Source organism: Apteryx mantelli, chromosome 2 (genome assembly GCF_036417845.1).
Source record: "Apteryx mantelli isolate bAptMan1 chromosome 2, bAptMan1.hap1, whole genome shotgun sequence".
In the NCBI taxonomy this organism is placed as follows: Eukaryota; Metazoa; Chordata; class Aves; order Apterygiformes; family Apterygidae; genus Apteryx; species Apteryx mantelli.
The window spans coordinates 142088363-142109557 of NC_089979.1; the positions used below are offsets into that span (position 1 = coordinate 142088363).

The 21195-nt window shown below is 46.1% G+C and overlaps 1 protein-coding gene across 1 annotated transcript; it reads left to right on the forward strand.

Annotated features, from left to right (window-relative positions):
• The first annotated feature begins 2442 nt into the window (after positions 1–2442).
• Positions 2443–19273, forward strand: LOC106483521 (serum paraoxonase/arylesterase 2). Its single transcript, XM_067292501.1, has 9 exons — positions 2443–2543; positions 6773–6843; positions 11755–11810; positions 13176–13341; positions 14201–14327; positions 15144–15344; positions 16008–16089; positions 16633–16761; positions 17712–19273. The coding sequence occupies exons 1-9, from the start codon at positions 2470–2472 to the stop codon at positions 17868–17870; spliced, it is 1065 nt and encodes a 354-aa protein (XP_067148602.1). The 5' UTR covers positions 2443–2469; the 3' UTR covers positions 17871–19273.
• Positions 19274–21195: the final 1922 nt, after the last annotated feature.

The window sequence follows — 21195 nt, forward strand, 5'->3', positions numbered from 1 at the left end:
TTCTGACCTTTAATCTTTACTATAAATCCGTTGTAAATACTTTGGCAATACAGATATCAGTGAATTTACTTTGGATTAATATTGGTAAAGTGAGAGTAAATCTGAATAAAAAGAGTTTAGTTTTTAAAAGTTGGTTTAGTAACACACAGTTTCATTAATGACTCAGGCATGATGCATTTTGAAATAGTTTGTTGGGAAATCAAGACCTGTGTGTACTGATCTCTTGTATTTTATCAAAAAAAAAAAGATGATACATGATAAAGAAGCAGATGTAAAGGGCATATATTTAACAAGTGAAATATTTAAGATTTCTAAAGTTTTTAGGAGTAGAATTTACTCAATTTACCTTTAGCCATGTAAAACTACCTTTTGGCATCTAGCTTCCCTCTATCACAAGCGGAGAGAAAGCAAGCGAGCCTAGGCACCCACAGAGTGCTGCTCGTCCTACTTCACCCGTGCTTCTTGTGATGGACTGAACCCACCTTTGGACGTGTTCACAGGTGCCTCTCTCCTTTTACTGCGGAGGAGTCTAAATGATTAAACTGGAACAAGACTCTTCCTATCTCCCTTCTCTGCTCGTTCCTTCACTCCCAGGCTTGACACGTCCCACCAACTGAACTTCTACAGCTGATAACGTGCACACAACTCTTTCCTGCTTTTAATTATTATAGTATGTGAACAGAGGTTGCTCTGAAGAGGTTGCTTACAGGTAGAGAGCTCAGGGAGGTTTGTTAGAGGCCAAAGAGCAGAAACAAGTTTTCTAGCTTTGCTCCAGCAACTCGACAGGCCCCGAGGGTGTTGGGGAGGGGAAGCCACAGCACACAGTGACAGTGCCACCAGCAGACCCAAGGCTGGCTGGGACTGTGCTCAGGATGAAAGCTGCCCAGAAAACTAGGCTCTTCCTTCACTCCAGGATAACTTGATGAGCAGAGACTTCAGGTGAGATTCACTCCCTCTACCTTCAGGCATCTGCAGAGTAGATTCCTCCATTTGCATGGGTCCATTTACAATGCGGAGAAATGGACACTTTTTAGGGAAGATTTCTTGATCTGTTTTAGATATCTTTCATGTGAATTGCTACCTCAGAGTGACTGCTTACCTGCTCTGACTATACAGGATGCCTATATGCCTTGACATTAGCAAAGAATATGATAAACGAGTTTTTCATTTCAAAGGAAGACAGGAAAGTACTTGAAAGATAGATCCATTGAGAGTTACTAAACAGACAGAAACAACATCAAACTGAGCTGAAAATAGTTGCGAGCTGGAAAAGAAACTTGGGGGATTTATCCAATTTGCTTCCTTTCTTCTTCTTCTTTCCTAAGCATCTGCCTATGGCTTATGTTGGAGACCAGCTGTTGGGCTAGACAAACCCTTGGTCTGACACAGTATGACCACTCTTATGATTTCATGACCAACTGTGATGTCTACATCTTCTCCATAGGCATCTACATTTTGTCAAATGAATTGTATCCACTGTACCAAAAATGAGATCCAGACAGTAACTAGTATGTGCTCTGTCAAAGTGTGTTATAAATAAATAAATGGAAAATACTATGCCTACAAATGGTGCTGTGGCTGGTTGAGATCAGAAATCATTCTTGTGTAAGTCCTTTTACACTACTGTACAATACAGTAAAAATATAAGGTGCAGTGTGGTTCATGATCTTGTCTATGCCATGAGCTATATTTTTCTGAGTTAGATCATAAACAGAGAAGGGAAAGCCCTTGGTTATAGGTATATTTATTTTATCATCCCAGTATTCCAAAACGTTAAACACTGCTGCCCATCCATCCCACCATATACTTTTAGCATTAGAGCAGACTTAATTCGAGTGAGATTTGTAGGCACTGTCAAAGAAAGCTACCTCTAATTTCAGAGTAATGAGGGGCCAGAAGGAGGGAAATTTGAAAATTAGGGGGAAGAAATAATTTAGCCCCGTTGCCATAACAGGCAACGACAATGATGTGCATTCCGCCGCTTCCCGGGGTCCCTTCACTCGAAGCGCTAGTGAACGCGGCGCCTCTGCTCAGCCTCGAGGGCAAGGAGAGCAGGAGAGAAGCGTTTTTTTAGCGGTTTCTTCTCATTCAGGAAAGGGCAAAAGGTGGGACCTGAAGGCGAGGGGTTGTGGGCGGAAAAGGGAGAGCTGCCGCGGGAGGCGAGGCAGGGCCGGGGCGGGCGGCGCGCTGCGCGGGTCGCGCCCCGACGGCGGCCGCGGCCAGGAACGCGCGGGCCGGGAGCTGCGGGCGGCGGCGCGGCGCGGCGCGGCCGGCGGGGCTGGCGGCAACGACCCGCGCCCCGCCGGCCGGGCAGCGGCCCCGGGGCTCACGGGGCGCGTCCGCGGGGCCGGGGCGGGGCGGAGCGGGGCCGGGGCGGAGCGGGGCCGGGGCGGGCCGGGGCCGGGGCCGGGGCGGAGCGGGGCCGGGGCCGGGGCCGGGAGGCGCCGCGGGGAGCGGAGCGGCGCGGCCATGGGGAAGCTGCTGGCGGTGGCTCTCGTCGGGATAGCGGCGGCGCTGGTGGGGGAGCGGCTGCTGGCCCTCCGGTGAGCCGCCCCGGCCCGCGGGGCAGTCGCGGGGGCGGCCGGGGCTGGGGGTCCGCGGGTCCCGGGAGCGGCGCCGCGGCCGTGCCGCCGCCGAGCGCCCTGTCCGAGGGGGCGCCCGGCGCGCTCCCCACCGCCGGCCTCGCGCCGGGAGCCGCGCTCCCCTGATAACGCTGCTCAGGCCTAAACCCGACGTAAAGGGGGATGCGAGCCCCCCCGGGGCCGGCGGGGTCCGGGCGGCCCAAGGCAGGTGGTACCCTGGGCCAGGGGCCGGCGCCAGCCTTGTCGCCGGGGCAGCTGCTGGTGGGGGGGGGGCGCGCAGTTGCATTGCCGCAACTGGCATCTGCAGCTTTACCTCCTGTCCCGCCGGTTGGCCAGACAGTAAGTGGAAATCCCACTGCCAGAAACTCTTGCTTTATTTTCTGCTGCGGCCGACTTCTGGCTCATGCTGGCCCCATGTACGTGAGGTTTCCTCTGGCAGGGCATGCACTTCTGGGATCTAAGTCGTAAGCTCACCCACTCTGAGCTGAAGCGCCCAGGGGTGTCAAACTGATGGGCCGTGAGATGTGAATGTGAATATGTAACTAGTTATTTTAGGCTGGAGAAGTGACCGTGTAACAGCATCCAACTAACCGATTTCTGGTTATGTAGTAATTGTAGCTAATTACAGAAGGAGGTCTGTGCTTGCTGGACCAAAGTACCCCATATAGGTGTACTTGCACTGCATCCACCTAACGGCAGCAGTCACTGGGCTGGTGACAAGTCCCTCCTGCTGCCGAGTTTCACAGGCTGGGAAGAGGTGGAGCTGGGACGCCTTCCCAGGCTTTAGTTGAGGGGAGTGTTTCAAAGCACTGTGAGGAGACGGTCCTGTCCCTCCCCCCAAATCAAATGCACAACTGCAATATTGGGAATCTGGTAGAGTAGGCTCTCCTGTTAGAAGCAGGCTACTCAGAGTGTCTGTAGCATTCTGTGTTTTTTTTCCTGTTTTTTTTCCTGTGTATTCAGCAAGCTGCAGCATAGCAGCAGGCCATAAGGCTGTGGTGGAGTTTGTAAACATACAACTTCAGATAACAATGTACTCTAAATTCATTTTTTGCAGCCTTGGGAGGAGAAAGTGTGGGGTGGTGTTATTAATTCTTGCCAGGCCTCTCTGCTACCAGCCCCCACCCAGAAGACAGGACTCCAGCAAAGGCTTTTGTTGCTTCTTTTGAGTTTGGTATGTTGTCTCTAAAAGCTGTGAAACAAGAATCCCTGAACTACTTAAAAGATAGTAAGACCAGAAGAGTTGTTACAAGTCTTCAGGACCTTAGAAATCTCATTCTTTTAAATCAGGTTTGTTTATGCATCTATTATGTTGCGGATAGCTACAGAATGAACTCGAGCTCATGGCTTGTGCAGCTGAAAACATACCGATATATTCCTGGACTTCTTCCCAGAGGGCTGGGAGGAGAGGGGAGTCCTGCAGCTTCTGTGCGCCACGGTGCGTCCGGGGGGGTGCAAGCCTCCAGATATAGGGCCCGATTCCACAGGTTTAGTGGTCTAAAATGGACATTACCTGTAAAATGGACGTAAGTTTTGACTCCTTTATAGAAAGGGAGATATCTTATTCACATGCTCTGCTGCTGGGTTTGACTATAGTAATAGTTCTCAATTACTAAAGTTATTTGAAAAACAGAATTGGATATAACTGACTGGTTTATATTCTCAGATATTTTAATCATTAAAGGTATTAAATTTCATGTTTTCTTCTTGTGGTTGAATTTTTGAAATCCTTGCTAAGTAAAGTTCTTGTGCATTACTGATTGAAGTAACACTGAATTATGCCATTGACTTTTTAAAGTTGCTAGTTCTTTTCTGAAGAACCTCTCTAATTTGTAAAACTTGAAAGTGAATAATGCTGTATTACTGTTTTCCTCAGAAAATATGCATATATGACATTACTGTTCATATATGTGTGTGTGTGTTTATATATATAAAAACAGCCAGTGTCATCATTTCATAACCCGCTGTATTGATAAGGCCCTCCGCTTGGATACTGTGTGCAAAACAGCAGTGTGCTTCCGGAAAGATTCTGGCCATTTGAAGAGAACTGGGAGCAAAAAAAAAATAAGAGGGTGTGTTTTTCAGTCCCATCAGGGAAAAAAGGAATGATCTGGGACTGGTTAGTCCGGAGAAGAGGAAATGGAGAGAGAGAGGCTTTGAATATGTAAGAGGTTGCTGCTCAAAGAAAAGCAGTGCCTGTTCCCTGGGTCTTGGGAAGGAGAATGGGAGGTTGTGGACTTTAATTAGAATAACAGATTGGGTGGGAAAAGGTCCCGTTCACTGGAGTTGCACCAAGTAGCAGAATTCCTGGGGTTTTTTTAAAGTTGCATCCCCTACAGTTTGCAGATCTGATCTACTTTTAGTAAGGTCAGTTAGCTGTCTAGGCTAGCAGCTGCGGAGCTGAGGCTGCCTGAGCTAGATAAACGGACACATTCGGAAAAAGCCTCTCTATATGCTGCAGGCTTGTGACCAGTGTCCTTTCAAATTACTCCCATTCCAGTTCATGAAGTGTTTACCTGGGAATGCCGTCGGGACGTTACCATCGCTTGCTGGCAGCTGCCGGAGTCCGGCTGTGCTGGTGCCGCGGCGGCTGCCGATTGCTCTGTAAAATCTGGTGCAGAGAGGAGAGGGAAAAGTCGCGAGGCAGCAGCAGCGTTAGTGTAGGGCACGACCGCCCGAGCCAGCGGCACGCGGGTGCTGTGGAGCGGCTGGCGGCCGCGTGGGAACCGCAGACCTCTGGGCCTCGCGGATTAGGCTGCGCCAGGAGAGGAGACGGGGGGGATCGTGGAAGAGGGTGAGGCGGCGCGCGACGGGGGCGAGCGTGGGAAACCCTTCCCGGCCGCCTGCCAGCCCTGCCCAGCGGCAACCTGCTCGCAGAGTTAAAGTTGACTCCTTTCCCTTGCTCTCCCCTGCCTTTTTTTATCCTTTTCTTTCTTTTTTTTCTTTTCCTTGCCTTATGTTAAGAACTCCGATGGCTTCTATGTGGCAAAGATACAGTATTGAATCAATTTCAAATTTATAAATAAGGCAATTAAAAGAATGCAGGACTTAAATACTATAACAGTGCTCAGCCGTATCACATATTTCTCATGCCACAGACTGATTTTGCTGTTAAGTTTATGCCTAAAACTATAACATAAACATGGCTAGATTTTGCTACAGGATCTTTAAATACAGGATTCCCTATCCTTTGAGCAAGTACATCCTCAGAAAGTGTGCATGACAGAGATGCAAAAAAGTAGAATACATTAGTTTTAAAGCTTTCTTTTGAAAAAAACAATCTAGCACACTTGCTTGACATTTTTATGTGGAAGCACAAGTATTTGCTTATGGTGTGGGGACCACATGGTCAGACACAGCGGTCCTGGTACTGAGGTGCCTTTCATACAGTATCGTACACATCTCGTAAGGGAGGAGAGGGAGAAATAGGAATTAATATGTGGATGCCCATTTGTATCTGCTAGCAGATACTTGGCTGTGTGTGCGTCATACCTACCTCTAGTCTGGCAGTGCCTGCCCAGATCTAACACTGTAGGTATTCAGGGGTACCATAAGCACAGCTGAATGATGATGCTGTGGGTGGGAAGCTGGAGAGAAGATGAAGGAAAGGGGTAATTGCTGAAAATCATCGTACCAGGTACTGCTTGGCATTAGGAAATGAGTAGTCCTGCCTTGCAACAATACTCTTGCTAATTTGAATGTAGAATAAGTAATGAAGAAAGTGTAACGACCGGTGACCTAGTCACCAAAAATGGCCAGTGGGATGGAGTAAAAGGTTGCCCTCTCCTCATCTAAAAAATTGGTCCTAACTTATGCAGAGTGCTACTATATTTAGGCAGCTGAGACCTGAAGAAAACGTGTGGCTGATTACGTCATTTTGTTGTGTGTTTTAGCTGTAGTGGGTGATGTAAGCTCATGAAAACTTGTTCCTGAAGCTCATGAACAAAGTCAAGTCCCTGAAGCTGCTCAGTATAGGAGAATCAATCTCTGAAAGAAAAAAAAATCTCCAAACCACTGCAGTGATTTGGAGCAGTTGCTGTTGTCAGTACTGGGTTTTGCTTATGTGATATTTTATAGCTGATATGTTGCTGGGATATGGCAGGCAATAAAGCTAAAATAAAGATATGCTGGGAGTGTTACTTGTTTTAAAACTGTCTGTGTGCGGTTAACTCTGCTCTTTCTGCTCGCAGGAGGAGACTCAATGCTTCGCGGGAAGTCGACCCAGTAGAGCTCCCGAACTGCCGGCTTGTTAAAGGCATCGGTAGGTGCTCAAAAGGGCCGAGTCCTCTGCTTTTGTCCAGTCTTAGTTTAAAACTGGTTGTTAAAGCCAGCTTCTGAGCCTGATCCTGAAAATAAAATGCTCATTTAGCTTTCAAAAATATTTTGTTACTTGGACTCTTAGGTAGGGAGAAGCAGCAGCAGAAGATTATACTGAAAAACCAGCTATTTTGGCGTGATAGCTTTTGTCTTTGGCATTTAATGTTGCTGTCCCTTTTCTTGAAAATCAGTACTTTGCAAATGTTTCTCCTTCGTTAAGCCACTTAGGAAATGATTTGGCTTTTAGATGAGGGTGCGCCCGCTGTTGAGGCGGGTGCCGTCAGGTGGCCATCAGCTGGTGACGCCTCTTGGACAGGATCTGTGCGAGGGCGGACGCTTTCGGGGAATAGCACGGGCGTGCGGCTAAGGAGAGGCTGACGGGGGCCGGCTTGCTCAACACCAGCCAGGATTGCCTCCCCTAACGCCCCATTTCGTGGAGATTTAGGAGAGCACTTGTACCACTCTGTGCGCAGAAGCTCAGCGTGGTTGCACAATTTAACCTTACGGTTGCGAAGACCAAGGGGTCGTATTTGTGATCACAGTCTAGTCTGTGAAGAGGTTTAACAGAGTGGTTGAAATGTTGACTTTGTACTTTAGGTCAAGCATTTAACACCAGAGAATTTTTTTCTGTATTTTTTTTCTCCCTTTAGTATAACCAGAGTATAATATTGATAGCTTTAAACATGCGATGTGTCTCCCCACCCCTCAAATTTTAATTTTCAAGCTTAATACAGGCTTAATAGCTGGGGTACTTTCCTCCTTAGTGTTTTGGAAATGTCTGTGCTCTGTTGAAATTTGCATGGATTTTGCGTGTGTTTAAAAAAAAAAGAAATCTTTGGATGAGATTTAAAGCCTTGCCTTTGAGATTTAACAGCCTTGCTGAGTCACAGGGTCGATTTCGTAAATCTTGCCTCTTCCTTGTTTCAGGAATCAGAAATCTTTATGAAGTCAGATTGCAGCAATTAATGAATGTATGCAATATTCCCTTGCCTGGGGTTATGTGCAGAATAAGTCTTTAGAAATCACACCTGAAAAAACTCTCCAAGTCTTCTAGACTGAGCTATGATTTACTCATGCAAGACTCAGGATAATGCCTGTTTGATGATGATTCATATAAAAATCATTTTTGAGTGATTCTTTCACTATTTCACTCTTTACAAGAGTTCGCAAAAATGCTTGTTCTGTTGAGGAAAGATGGAAAGCTGGAAAATGCGAATACAGTTCAGTTTAATTTCCAACCAAAATGATGAACAATACCTTGGTTTTGGTGCCTGACATTTACGTGAAGATTAGGTGAATTCTGCGAATGCCACTTTGCTCAGCAGCTGCAGCTGAACAGTTTACAAAGTTTTGTTTCTGCTTCTCACTTTGCTGTTGCGACGCTCCCTGCGCCTGGGGCTGGGCACCTTGTATCGCGTTTAGGCTGTCGTCTGCTGGCCTTTAGGAAAAAGCAAAATGAAGAACCTAACTCTATGGGTCTGATGTGGCAGAAATAGTGAAAACAAAGGATGTTTGCAATTTAAAAAGTTTTCATCTTCCCCCAACTGTCTTCCAAAATTCACTTAATATGACTGGGCACAGGTTATATTACTAAGGGAGCTTGGGGAGCCCTAACACCTAGGTGCTGCATGAGTAATGCAATTCAAACCAGAGATTTTGCTGGGCTCAGATCTGTAAGGCTGCTCATGTGAGTGACTGTAGCTATGTAAGGTATCTTTCTACATGTGTATCTTGGTCCTTCTGGGCCTTTTTCCTTTAAAATGCCATGATAAAGCTGAATAAACACTGTTTTTATTTTAACCATTAAAATAATCCTGCTGGTCTCTTAAGTGGGACATAGGTAATAAGCTGGATAAGCTCTGTACAAAATAATTTTAAACTACCCATTCTGTACACAGAAAAACATGGAGCATCTGGTGTAGTCTATTGTAATTATGTTAAAAGCAATGCATCAGTAGTAATGGAACCAAACCCACAGCAAACAGAAAAATTCTCTAGTGGACCCTTATTTTTATGCACATTTTCCTCCTTTCTTTCTCTCTCTCTCTCTCTTTTTTTTTTAAGACTTTGATCTGTTCTGCTTTTCAAATATTGTGCAATATAAACACAGCTGCAAACATTGAACAAACTGATAAAAAATTGCAGTTTGTCCTAAACCTCATCCACAAATATGTAGAAAATTCTGTATTTGTCAAATGAACAGTATCTTCTGACTTTTATGGTGCCCTAATCATGTTAGTGGTTTATAATAAATTAACCACATGTCCTGAAGTAATTCCTTAAGTTCAAGAAGCTGCTATAGGAATTGCTGTAAATACTTGCATCTTAGAAAAATGCAGGGGATATAGATGTGAAATTCACTTGCTTTGGGACACAAAATCCAATTTTTTGTTGTTAGGTGCCTCTGCAGAATAATTCATACTATGATAAAATAGAGAACAATAAAATATAAATTTTCTAGGGTAAACAGTGATTTTTCTTGGTATCTTTAATATTTTTTTTAAAAAAACCTACCTATTCAGATAGCTCAGTGGACAAAGTGGGTTCGGTGGTACAGTTAAATAGTGAAATGCAGGTAACTTTCAGATACCTAGTGAATAAGTTGCCAGCTCTTCGGTCTCGTGCAGCCCCGTGCCAGTGGCAGTGCAGAGCCTGCCCAGAGTGGGTCCTCTTAGGATGAGCCCGGGCCGTTACCTGCAGCTCCGTGTATATAACCTTTCGCCTCTGCAGTCTCGGCAGTAGTGGCCCAGCAAGATCAAGCTGAATAAGCATTGCATTGGTCTTCTCACTGCTTTTGCTCTCTTTTACCCAAATCTAGCTGAGAAGTGGCCAAAATTTGCTTTGCTGTGCAATTTCTTTTTAAGTAGCAGCAGGTGGTTTAGTGCAGTGCTCTCTTACTTCCATCATAACGTCCATCATGAACGGGTACTTTTTAACTGGCCGCTTCCAATGAGCTTTCTCCTCTCTCTGCTTGGCAGCCTCGTTCAGCAGGGATAAATGATTATATCTCACTCGATGTGTTCACGCGCCAGTGTGCTGCAGCAGCAAAGCTGGCTGGCTGGCTCGTGTCACCCCGGTGAGGGAGCCTCTCCAAATGTATTTATGTTGTTGTCTGTGCAGCAATGCCGGGAGGGGGGAATTGCCACTAATTGCCCATTTCAAAAAGGAAGGTGGGCCTGGCGAGACATTGAGCTGGGGCCAAAAAAATGGAAAGGAACATTTTGTTTAAACCAGGATATGAGTAGAGCCGAAACACCCGAATTCAAAGTTTTCGTTGAAAAACACGAGGGTCTAAGTGTTTCAGGGCACTTCTAAATGTTTCAGGCCCCCCGCCTGAGCCCAGTCCAAACTCAGCCACCGTACGCAGAAAGAGTGCTGCTGCCGGGGCGGCCGCGCTGCCGCGTCTTCCCTGGGCCCTGCTGGAGGGGAACGTCCGGCTGTAGCCCAGCAGCTGCCACACTTAATTGGACTGGCGAGTTTTGGGATCTGGTTCCTCCCCACAAGGTGTTGACGTATTTTAATGTTTTTCGGTGGCCTCTGGATAAATTATAGCTTGGCCAGACTTGCGCTGGGATGTTTAGGAGTTACAGAAAAGCAAACGAGAAACCTGAGGATTTTGCAGGCTCTTTCCCTCGGGAGCAGGCTGTGCAGGCAGAGCGCTTCTCCGTTGTCCTGCCTTCGAAGGCTTTGCTGCCCACAGGGATGGAGGTCCAAAACCATGTCTGCGTAGCCAGCTCCTGGCATCTTCCCCCTCCGCAGGCAGCCCTTCGGGATCTCCGCGCCAGCATGTCTCTGCCGGCCACGCATGATTTGGGGAACCACCGGCTTATCGCAGGGTCCTGGGGTCTTCCCTGGGACAGAGCCACTGCTGGCACCCGCCGCACAGAGAGCTGGGGAAGGCTGGGTGGAAAAGCTCTGTGTTGGCTGCCTTGTTAAATAAAACCTGGAGAGCGTTTTCCTCCTGCAGTAGAAGCTCTCAGGTGGGTTTAACACAGTCATTTTCTGGAAACCAGCTTATCTGGAATTCTAGCTGCATTTTGGAGAAAAGCAGGGAGGCTTCTCGGAGAAGCTATGAAAGCGCAGGCTGGCAAACATACTTGAGCATTGGACTAAATACTCTGTGGAGAGTACTTGATCACAGTCTAAAATTACTTAGTGTTCTTACTAAAGGGTCTTCTTTTTCTAACAGGGAGAAATATTACAGTAATGGGCAAAATTGGAAATGATTACTCACGGTTAAAAATGTGGTCTAACTATTAAACCTCTTAGTTGTTACAGATACGGTAGTTTTGCTGTCACTTGAGAGCTTTAATTAAATATTTGGCTATCCATCTTAATGAAATGTCCCAGCTCAACTACTGGAATTAGCGTATGAAATTCTCCCAGGCTGCGTTACGTAAGTGTACGGGTCAAGTGATCACTATGGTCCTGCCCCGAAAAATCACTTCATCGAAAGTGGGCGCTAATCGGTTGCTGCAGAACATCATAATTGTCAAAAATGGGTGATTCATCCCGTGTAGACGTGGCCTGTGAGCCCAGGGAGTGCAGCACAGGGAGAGAAACTTCATGAGCTCAGGGGGCACCTTGTGTCTGTGGCCAGCCTGGGAGGAGAAGCAAGAAGTGAATTTAAGTGCTGTTGCAGAATATGGAGCATTAAAGGCCAAAGCTGGGGGCCTTTTGCTATCGCTTTTAATAATTACTGCAGCCGCTGCTGCTTTCTCCACTGCACTTCATCAGTTGTGCCGTCATAGCAGAAAGGAGCATTTGTGAGAGCTGGAGATGCAGTCAACAGAAGGTTGTTCAGCAGGGAATGCTTAACATCTTCTGAAAAAACTGTTTTTCTCTGTCTTTGCAGAAAGGGGTTCGGAAGACATCGACATACTCCCTAATGGGCTGGCCTTCATTAGCTCCGTAAGTGTCTGTGCTCCTCCCTGGGCAGGGCTCGCCTGATTTGTTCCCTACAGAAGCAATAGATGGAAATTGCCAGACACACTCTTTTCCTACAAGTGTGGCGCCCGAGGAATAGCACAGGCTTGACTCAGCTTAGCCAGCATTTCCTCCTCTTTGAGCAAGTGCATTTTTCAACTTAGAAATGGTGGTGGTGGTGGCTCTAACACGGGTATCCTACTGCATTTGCTCATCTCCCTGCCTAACTTTGAATTTCTCTCATGCTGCTTACTTGAAACGTTGAAATGTCAAACCTCTCCCTTGTTAAAAATGAGTGTTAATTTCCTATCTTAACCCCCCCCCCCCCCGATTTTATGTGTTGACTTCATTGTTCCTGTGGGGTTTGGGGTTTTTTTTTTGGGGGGGGGGGGCTTTAGGACTTATGTTTTCAAGCTTTTTTTGCAATCAAGAGGGCTAGGAATTGCTTTCTAAAACAAAAGCTGCTATTTTCATTTACGTGCTCTAGGAACTTCAAGAGAGCAATAAGTTGCAAAATTCATGACAGAAATTGTGAGCTATCACACTGCTGCTGTTCACCATGACTTTACTGTGCTTCTGTTGGATGCACTTAACTGTGCTGGACTTCCAGTTTTTCCCCCAGTGTGATTGTTCAAAGAGTGATTTCAAAATACGGGGAGAGCCTGGGTGAAGGTGTTCCCTTGGCGTGGTTTTGCAGGGCTGAAGTTGGCTGGGATGAGCCATGCAGCCCAGAGCTGCAGGATCATGCGGGGCTGTGTGCAGGGCGAGGGGCTGGTGGGAAGCTGCAGTCATTGCTGTGGCATCGGAGGCTCGGGTGGGTTTTTGGTGTCTTCCTGTGCGTATCAGTCCCTTCCCTGGTGCTGGTGCTCTGCTTGCCTAGCAGCTGGGTCTCTCCAAGATGAGCCTGCAGCCTGTGCTGGCAGAGGGTGAACGGTGAAGGCTTATTAGGCTGCTTTGAGGAAGAAAGGAGGGATTTTGGTAGCAGGGCTTGGCCTGTATGCAGCTGCCTGCCTCATTCCCCCATCCTTGCCCATCTCCCTGGGAAGGAGGTGGGTGCAGGGTGATGGGGAGGATGCCCCAGTCAGGAGCCTGACACGGCTGGTAAGTGATGCCGTGTGCCCAGGAGCACAGCTCCTCACTGCCTTGGTGCTGCTGACACCACTGCACTGTGAACTGGGGGTTCACTGGGGAGAGCAGAGCCTGTCCCTCCTCTGCCTGCTTTGGGGCAGGAAGCTGGAGGAGATCCTGATGTGTGCTTACAAGTCCCAACTAGGCTTCACCATTTTCAGCCTTGTTATGCTCCTGTTACCTTTCCCCCTGGAATGATCATGTGACATTTTGATTTTACAGGGTTTGAAATATCCAGGCATGCACAACTTTGCACCAGACAAGCCAGGGGAAATATTTTTGATGGATCTGATTGAAGAAAATCCAAGAGCAGTTGAACTGAGAATCAGCCGTGGATTTGATCTGGCATCGTTTAGCCCTCATGGGATCAGCACTTACATAGGTGAAGGTAAAGAGAGCTTTAATTGCAGATGGCAGCGAACCTCAGCCCAGAGAGTGCAAGCAGAAATCCCTTCACTGCCTTGCATTGCACTCCCAATAGCCTGTACTTGGTGGGAGAGAAAAACGTTTTCAGGCAGAAAGGTGTTCTATAAACTGAAAGGAAAGAAAACACAGGAAATGTTTCAAGTGTTGACACCACCTCAAGTTTCTTTTAGTCACTTACTCTATCTCACCCTTGAGCTCAAGGATTTTCAAGAGGTGTGCTCCACAGTCCAGTAGTGACCAGAAGGGGGACTTCTCTGGCTAAAGTGTAAATTATAGACCCAGAATCTCAGGTACTCTGTGGCCAAGACATGAGGTGGCTAATGTTCTCCCATGGAAGGCTATTACCACCAATAAAGGATCCTTCATACTCTCCTTCCTCTCTCTTCTCCCTGTCCTTTCGATGAGGTTTTTAGCAAGGCCACCAGAAGGCCTCTTTCCCAGCCGGCAGTGGCTATTGCACGCAACCAGGCACCACAGTGAGTCTGCCTGCAGCACCCATTGGCTTGGATGCAAAGGTGGAGCCCTGTTTTCTTCCTCCCTTGGTTGAAATAGTAAAAATCTAGTTTACATGGCAGTTCTCAGGAGAGAGACAAGTCAAACAAACGTTGGGGACCTGGATCCGGTTGTGCTGGCATCCTGCTGTATGGGGTGGCAGATCTTTGGTACTTCGTCCTTCTGCCTCTGAAAAGCCATGAGCTAAATGCCCCAAAACCAACATGTGCTCTGTAATGAGGCTGGTCAGAGCTGTGGATGCTTAGAGATTCAAGCAGTTGCAGAGGCCTAGTGAAATTCAGCTGTTTTCTTTTCTCTTTTTTTTTAAGATGACTCCGTGTACCTCTTTGTTGTGAATCATCCACATCAGAAGAGCACTGTAGAAGTATTTAAATTTTCAGAAGATGACAATTCTCTTGTACACCTGAAAACTGTTCGACATGACCTTCTGTCAAGGTATTGGATCCAAATACAGTCTTCCCCCATCTAAGAATAGGCTGCTTCTGGTAAAATCCAAAGTAAGGTAATTTTATATTTAGGGTAATATTAATAAGAGAGCTTTTCTCTTTCAAAAGGCTTTCCTGTTTCTCTCATTGATTACTTCTTAGCTGTGTAATCAAGTACTGTGTTTTTCCAGTCTCTTTTGTGAATGAGAAATTTTAATAGTTGCGAAATATCACTAAATCAGTCTTAAACTCTGTCGATTGATGCCAGTGAATTATCTTAGTTTGGCATCCTTTTCTCCTCCTCTCATGTAACCCAGTCTTAGTTCACTGCCTGTAAGAATCTTCAGATGTTCTGTTATCCCGAATTTGCTACACAGTAGAAAATGTGTAGATTTTTAGCTTTTCTTTTTTTGCTACCTACAAAATTTTCTTGGTCTATGCTGCTGCAAAATGATTGCAATATGAAGGGAGCTTGAAAAATTAAGTTGTCACAACACCTAGCGATTCTCTGTTTTCCAGCTGAGTGTAATAAAGAGAGCGGAAAGTCTCTGTGGGCTTGTAAACAGGTAGCCAAATCACTGATTAATGCCCCATGGTCTTGTTCAAGTCTCAGCGCTTTATAGTTCTGGCCCATGTAAAACAAACTGAAAGCAAAAACAGTCTAAAAAACACAGTGTGTATCTGAAATGCCATCTGTAATTGCAGCACCTTTTGAGTAACTGTATCACGGCTGGATTCTGGGCAATCCTGCAAAACTTGTTCATAGCTCTCATTTAATTCTTTTCTTATTTCTCTCTCTCTCTATTATTATTATTATTTTTTTTAGTGTGAATGATATAGTAGCTGTGGGACCAGACAGCTTCTATGCTACCAATGACCACTACTTCTCTGACTTCATCTTGATGTTCTTGGAGATGTTCTTGGGTTTGACTTGGTCAAATGTTGTTTACTATAGCCCAAAAGAAGTTAAAGAAGTAGCAGCTGGCTTTTATTCAGCCAACGGAATTAACATTTCACCTGATCGAAAGTAAGTTTCTCCTTGCCTCTGACTCTGTTGGATCACACAAGAGAATCCTGAAATCCTAATTTGTGCATGCAGTTCCTCTGTGGTTAAAGTGACTAAATTGGCTCATGTAAGGCAAAGTGCTACCTGTAAAATATAAGCAATATGGAGTGTTTGTAGACCAAAAGTAAAATGTCCCTCTCTCTAACTATAGGCAATGTTTTCTGCTTTATGTAGTGGTTTGCATGCAGTAGTATCAAAGGTTGTTGCATTTTAACCAGCTGATAAAGAAGTTTGTATACAATGCTTGGAAGGACTAGTGGCACAGCATTCTTTCTGAAAGTGGGGAATTTTCTACAGCCTTAAAGTCTGTACGAGTGTATTAACTAGTTATGTGGTTTAGACAGGTGGTCTTAAAAAAAAAAAAAAGTATATTTGTGTACCTAATGATCCAAGGCCAGTTTCAGAGCGTTGTAATGGAGGAACTGGCACCGCGTGAAACTACATTAGTGCCTCAGCAGGTTGGCTTCAGTTCGGCGCCCTGTGGTCTTCTTGGAATTTCTGTTGCTGTGTAAAAGCTGTTGGCTGCATTTCCTCGTAGAAAGAGCTGGGCTTGCACATGGGGAACTGACTGGTTTTGGTATCTGCTTACTCATATACATTGCTAAGAGGTTCTTTCTTTTGAAGGTACATCTATGTTGCAGATATACTTGATCATAGTGTCCATGTTATGGAAAAGCATGCTAACTGGAATTTAACCCATGTGAAGGTAAGGTGCTGCGGTTTCAGAATAGAGGCATATGCAAATTGGCAGGTTAGTCTCCATGAACGCTTCAGATCCCCCCCTCACTCGCGTATGATGTTGTGCTTGCAATGGCTCCTGCTGCGGGTTCGCGGAGATGCTGTGCTCCCCTCATAGCACTTCGTGTCTTTGGCCCTCACACCAGCGACCAGACAGGGATCCCGAGTGGGAGTCTCATTCGGTCAGTGCAGGCGAAGCCGCAAAGCACAGAAATAACGAACGTGAATGTAGGTGTGAACGCAACCACAGGACAGAGTTTGGAGCAGCAAGCAGGTTTTGCATGGTGTGGAGGAGGGCAGAAAGGGTATGGTGAAAAAGAAAAACAGCCCTGGACGGTGGAATGATGCGAAACATTTCTTCAGTCAAAGTTATGTGAGATGAGAGTCTTGGATAAGTCTACTGATTATGACTGAAAATAGGATGGTGTTATAATTAGCTTCTAGGACTTCTGATAGCTTTAACTTCTCTGGTTTTTTTTGTTTTGTTTTGTTTTTCCTCTGTGTTGGGTAGAGGCTGCAGCTGGACACTCTACTCGATAACTTGTTTGTTGACCCTTACACTGGAGACATCTGGACGGGATGTCATCCCAATGGGATGAAGCTGATCTACTACAGTCCTGAAAATCTTCCTGCCTCTGAGGTGTGTTTTGGGAGACTTTACTAGTCTCTTGGATCTGTTTGTGCCAGAAAGTTGTGTTGTTCAACTTATCCTGGCATAACGTAACTGGTGCCTGACCAGCCTTTGTGAAAGCAAAGACCTCCCTGTGGCCCAGCTTATAGCTTCTGGTCTCACCTGGAAAACTCAAGCGATATATACACAGCTAACAAACACCTATTCAGCTACTTAGGAGACAACTGTGTAATTTCCATTGAGCAGTTCAGTCCTTGTGGACTCCTTAGGCTGCTTGCTGTGCAGCTGTGGCTACACAATCAGATTTTGATGAACAGTGTTAATTACTGAGCCAGCACCTCTTTGCAAAACAAAAATATTGACTGAGTGCAAAGCAAGACCAGAAATGTTCTCACTCAGAAGACTTAGTTGTGCAAGTCTAGCTCAGTTGTAGGTGACGCTGTAATTCTTTATTCCTTTTGAAATCAATGAGGTATTTGCATCATAGCGCTAGCTGTTGCGCATGTAGGTGGCTGGTTAGTGCCCATTTGATTTTAGTGTTGTATTAAACTTTCCACAAGACATTTGTAAAAGTGATCATGTTTAATAGCAGTAGCTTTCTAACATCAGGCAGTTGTTTACTCTCTCTGGAAAAGGTAAGAAAACAAGTAGATATAGGCAACTTCTAGCCTGGAAAAAATGTGCACATTCCTAATGCTGGGGCTGACTGCCTTACTTGGTTGGATGCATTCTCTATTGCACAAATGCTTTTTAAAAAAGCGCCAGGCTTCATGGACCATGCTTCACTGAAGCAGAATTGGTGGCCCTATCACAGGAATCACTTGGTGAAACTGTTGTGCTTATCGGCAGCTTATCAACCTATCTAAATAATTTGTTTAAATTAACATACTGATGTTCCATCTGTGGGAAATTTTCACCCGCAGCCATCTCAGTGGACATATTCTCCCTTCCTCCTGCAGGTGCTGCGTATCCAGAACATCCTCTCGGAGAAGCCTACGGTGACACGCGTGTATGCCGAGAACGGCTCAGTGCTGCAGGGGAGCTCGGTGGCTGCGGTCTACGAGGGAAAGCTGCTCATCGGCACAGTGTTTCACAGAGCGCTGTACTGCAACCTATAGCCCAGCTCGGGTGAAATTTGTTGCAGCAGAAAGGGTTTAATTCCATGTGAACTCACTTAGTTTCTGCTAAATTTGCTAATTACAAGACTCTTCAAATAAAGGTTAACCAGAGTCATGGTCAAGTGTTTTAGCTTTCCTCTCCCAAAGGGAAATGAGAGTTTTATGCAATAGTAAAAGAAATGGAATTTAAGGTGAGACATTAGAGTTTCTCTCTTTAAGGTGGATGACCCAATGTCAGTAACCAAGGGTAAACTTGAAGTTCAAACTGTGATTACCAATAGCTGAAACTGTCAGACTTGGAATTATCTATTGTGACTGGATTTCTGGGTTTTTCTTGGAGAAAATTGATTTTTTACATGAAAATTGCTAACTGCATGTCTGATGCCCTTTCCTGTCACTGATCCGAGGGCTTTCCCAGGGATTGTGCCAGGGTTCTTTTTCTAAACCTTCCTGCCAGCTTCCCCTAACGCTTCAGGAACCAGTGGAAGGAGAATTAATGTCATTTCAGCCCATTTCTTCTCTCTTCCCTTTTTAAACCATTAAAATAGCTTAAATTTAAGTGTTTTAAAATATTGAAGATGTTACTTTAGTTTCATAAGCTTGTCTTAATTCTACTGAGGAAAGAGGGGACATCGTTTTGGGAATGGCTTCTTAATAAGTCTCCCAAAGGGAGTTTAAAAAAGCCTTTTTCCTTGATGGTTGGGAAACAACTCCCAACTATTTCCGTGAAAAGTGTATTAGCAATTATTCTGCTCTGTTACAGCAAAGGGAACATCTGTGGGCGCTCTGCTGCAGTGACTACCTCTGCGTGTGGTTCATGCGCACTCAGTGTTTAACTTTCAGTCTGTATGGAGCTGATTGCAGCTATGTTTCTGTGCAGAAAGTGTCTAATTCACCTCACCTTTACGCATCGGGAGTTACTGGTAACATTGTATTGTGCACTGTTAAAAGACCCATCCAGGTTTCCATCTAATGTTATTTTTAGAATGGTGTTAGTTAGTATCACTTCTAATAAACTGACTTAAGTGTCCTTCCAAGTTGGAAATCAGTGTGGTGCTTCACACTGCATGATGCTGGTCTTGCAGGAGCCTCCGTTTTAACCACATTAACCACATGCCTGTGGAGCGAGCGCCTCTTTCATTTGTACAGGTGTTCTCACTGCAGGGCAGTTCCTGCGGCTCTTTTTGTCCTCCCGGTTCCCGTCTCACATCCCAGTTCCAGTTTTGTGAAAGATGTTGACTTGCAGCAAACAGCACTTTATTGCCTGTGCCTGCTCCGCCGCTGGGGCCTTGCTGTGCTGCCAGCGAATGCCGGCACTGGCATTGCTTGGCTGCACCAGCCAGAGCTGCCTGCATGCCGTTAGTTACTCCTTCCTGGGAGCCAGGCTGGCCAACCCGCTGTGTTGCAGAGCTGCTGCAGCCCTAGCTGATTCAGGAGGGTCTTTCCTTGCTGCTATTCTCGTACTGCTGTGTGGCAACAAAAAGGCAGGCTGTGCATGAAGCACAAAGTTCAGAGCTGAATGAGCCGGTGCCGGGGTGCTCATTGCTCTTCTGCCTTTGCTGGTCCCTGCTGCAACTTGCTTCCCCACCAGCCACTGCCGCCGCTGAGCTGGCGAGCGTTGTGCAGGGAGGTTGGTACCCCCCAAAACACAGGGCCTCCTCTGAGATAGTGCAAATAACTTGGTCTGTAGCAGCCCAAACACTGAGACAGGACCAGGGTATGAGCCAGCCTTCACCTGTCTTTGGGTTTTGCAGGCCTGGCTGAGAGGACGTGTTACTGCAGGATGAGAGTTGGGTACGCAGTGGCCATGAACAGCACGGCTGGGTGCTGACAGCTCCTGGGCTTTCCTTGCTAAGACAATAAACCTAATAATAGCTTTCATCCTCTGGCATAAAGGAAACTTAACCCATGGAGCTGCTGTTCCTCCTTGGAGGCAAGCAGGGCAGCGCCACACAGCGTAGAGCCTGTGCTGGGGATGGGCTTAGGTTGTTGCTGCATGGGAGAGCTGGTGCCGTTCCCTGTCCTCCACACAGCTGCCCTGGGTGGTACCACATTGCCTGGTGTCACTGGAGGACTTCTGCTCTGGGCTCAGCCCTGCACCACCGCCGGGCTGCCAGCAGAGAGGCTGTTGTGCAAGGCCTGCCGGTATTCGTGGGGTTTCGTATACAACCAGCACATGCTGCAAGGGTCTAGTGATGGCTAAAGGGGAACCGGAGCTTTAGCAGTGCAGCTAGCTGACCAGCCTGCCTCGTCGCTTCGGCACGTGCTGGTCTCTGCAGAACCTGTGGTCTTTGCTCCTCTCCAAAAATGCCCCTAGTTGAATCTGAGGATGGAGCTGTTTGCCCAGCGCTTCCCAAGGCTTGCTCTCTGCCTTGGGAGGCTTGGGCGACCAGGGACGCATCCGTTCGGCTCGCAATCGCAAGCTTTTTGCTAACCACAGCATGCAGCCAGCTGATCAAACCCTTCCCCGCGGCAGTACAGAGCTGGCCCCAAATGAGGCCGGCTTTTGTCTCGTCCCTTTGCTGGACTTGGCTTTCGCATCAGCCAGCTGTACTATGGGCTCAAGAATATAATTTACAGTAACTCTGGCTTTGTTTCTTCTTCCCTAGCAACTTCTCTCCCTACAGCACATTTTCTTCAACTTCCCTGGGAAGCAGCATGATTTTCTAGAGGAAGCTGTAATCCTTTTTCAGTACTGAGGAACATGCATTGTTTTCAGAGCTTAAATAGCAAATATTCTAACATTGTTCTGAAGGAAGTTCTCAAAATACAGGGAGGCTGGGGTACTAATTTATTTGGGATTAGCTAAAAAGCTTGCATGGTAGCATTTTTTAAAAAAATATTTTAGGCTTGTGACACTATTTGTTCTGAAATAAAGTGTCATATTCTAAAGAGTTAACATTTGAAAGCAGTGGTAGTGAGACAATTAAAACACTGACTGGTTTACTTTGTGGTTGTGTAAGTGTAATAATCAGTGTTTGCCTCAGCATTGTTAAAAGTAACTGATGGAAAAATTAATTTCACATTTTCCTGTAACCTAAGCATCTTCAGATGAGTAAATCTACAAGCTGTTGGGTTTTGTCAGACTTCTCCCACTTTTTGAATTATTTCTGGCCATTCAGAAAATAAAGAATGTGTTCACTTGTTACTGGCTACTGGCTTTTCTTTTCTTTTCTTTTTTTTCTTTCCTTTTCCTTTTCCTTTTTTTTTTTTTTTTTTTTTATATTTAGACATTAATGAAAACATTCCTTGTGTGCTGCTTGTATGTGGAAGTGCATGCACTGGCTGGCCTTACCTTTTCCTAAAGCATTCGAGAGGAGGACAA

Excerpts from the sequence above, each read along its gene's own strand:
- LOC106483521 (XM_067292501.1), top strand. The coding sequence starts at position 2,470 with ATGGGGAAGCTGCTGGCGGTGGCTCTCGTCGGGATAGCGGCGGCGCTG. Across the intron at positions 2,544-6,772 it reads GAGCGGCTGCTGGCCCTCCG|GAGGAGACTCAATGCTTCGC; the intron begins GTGAGCCGCCCC and ends TTCTGCTCGCAG. Across the intron at positions 13,342-14,200 it reads CAGCACTTACATAGGTGAAG|ATGACTCCGTGTACCTCTTT; the intron begins GTAAAGAGAGCT and ends TTTTTTTTTAAG.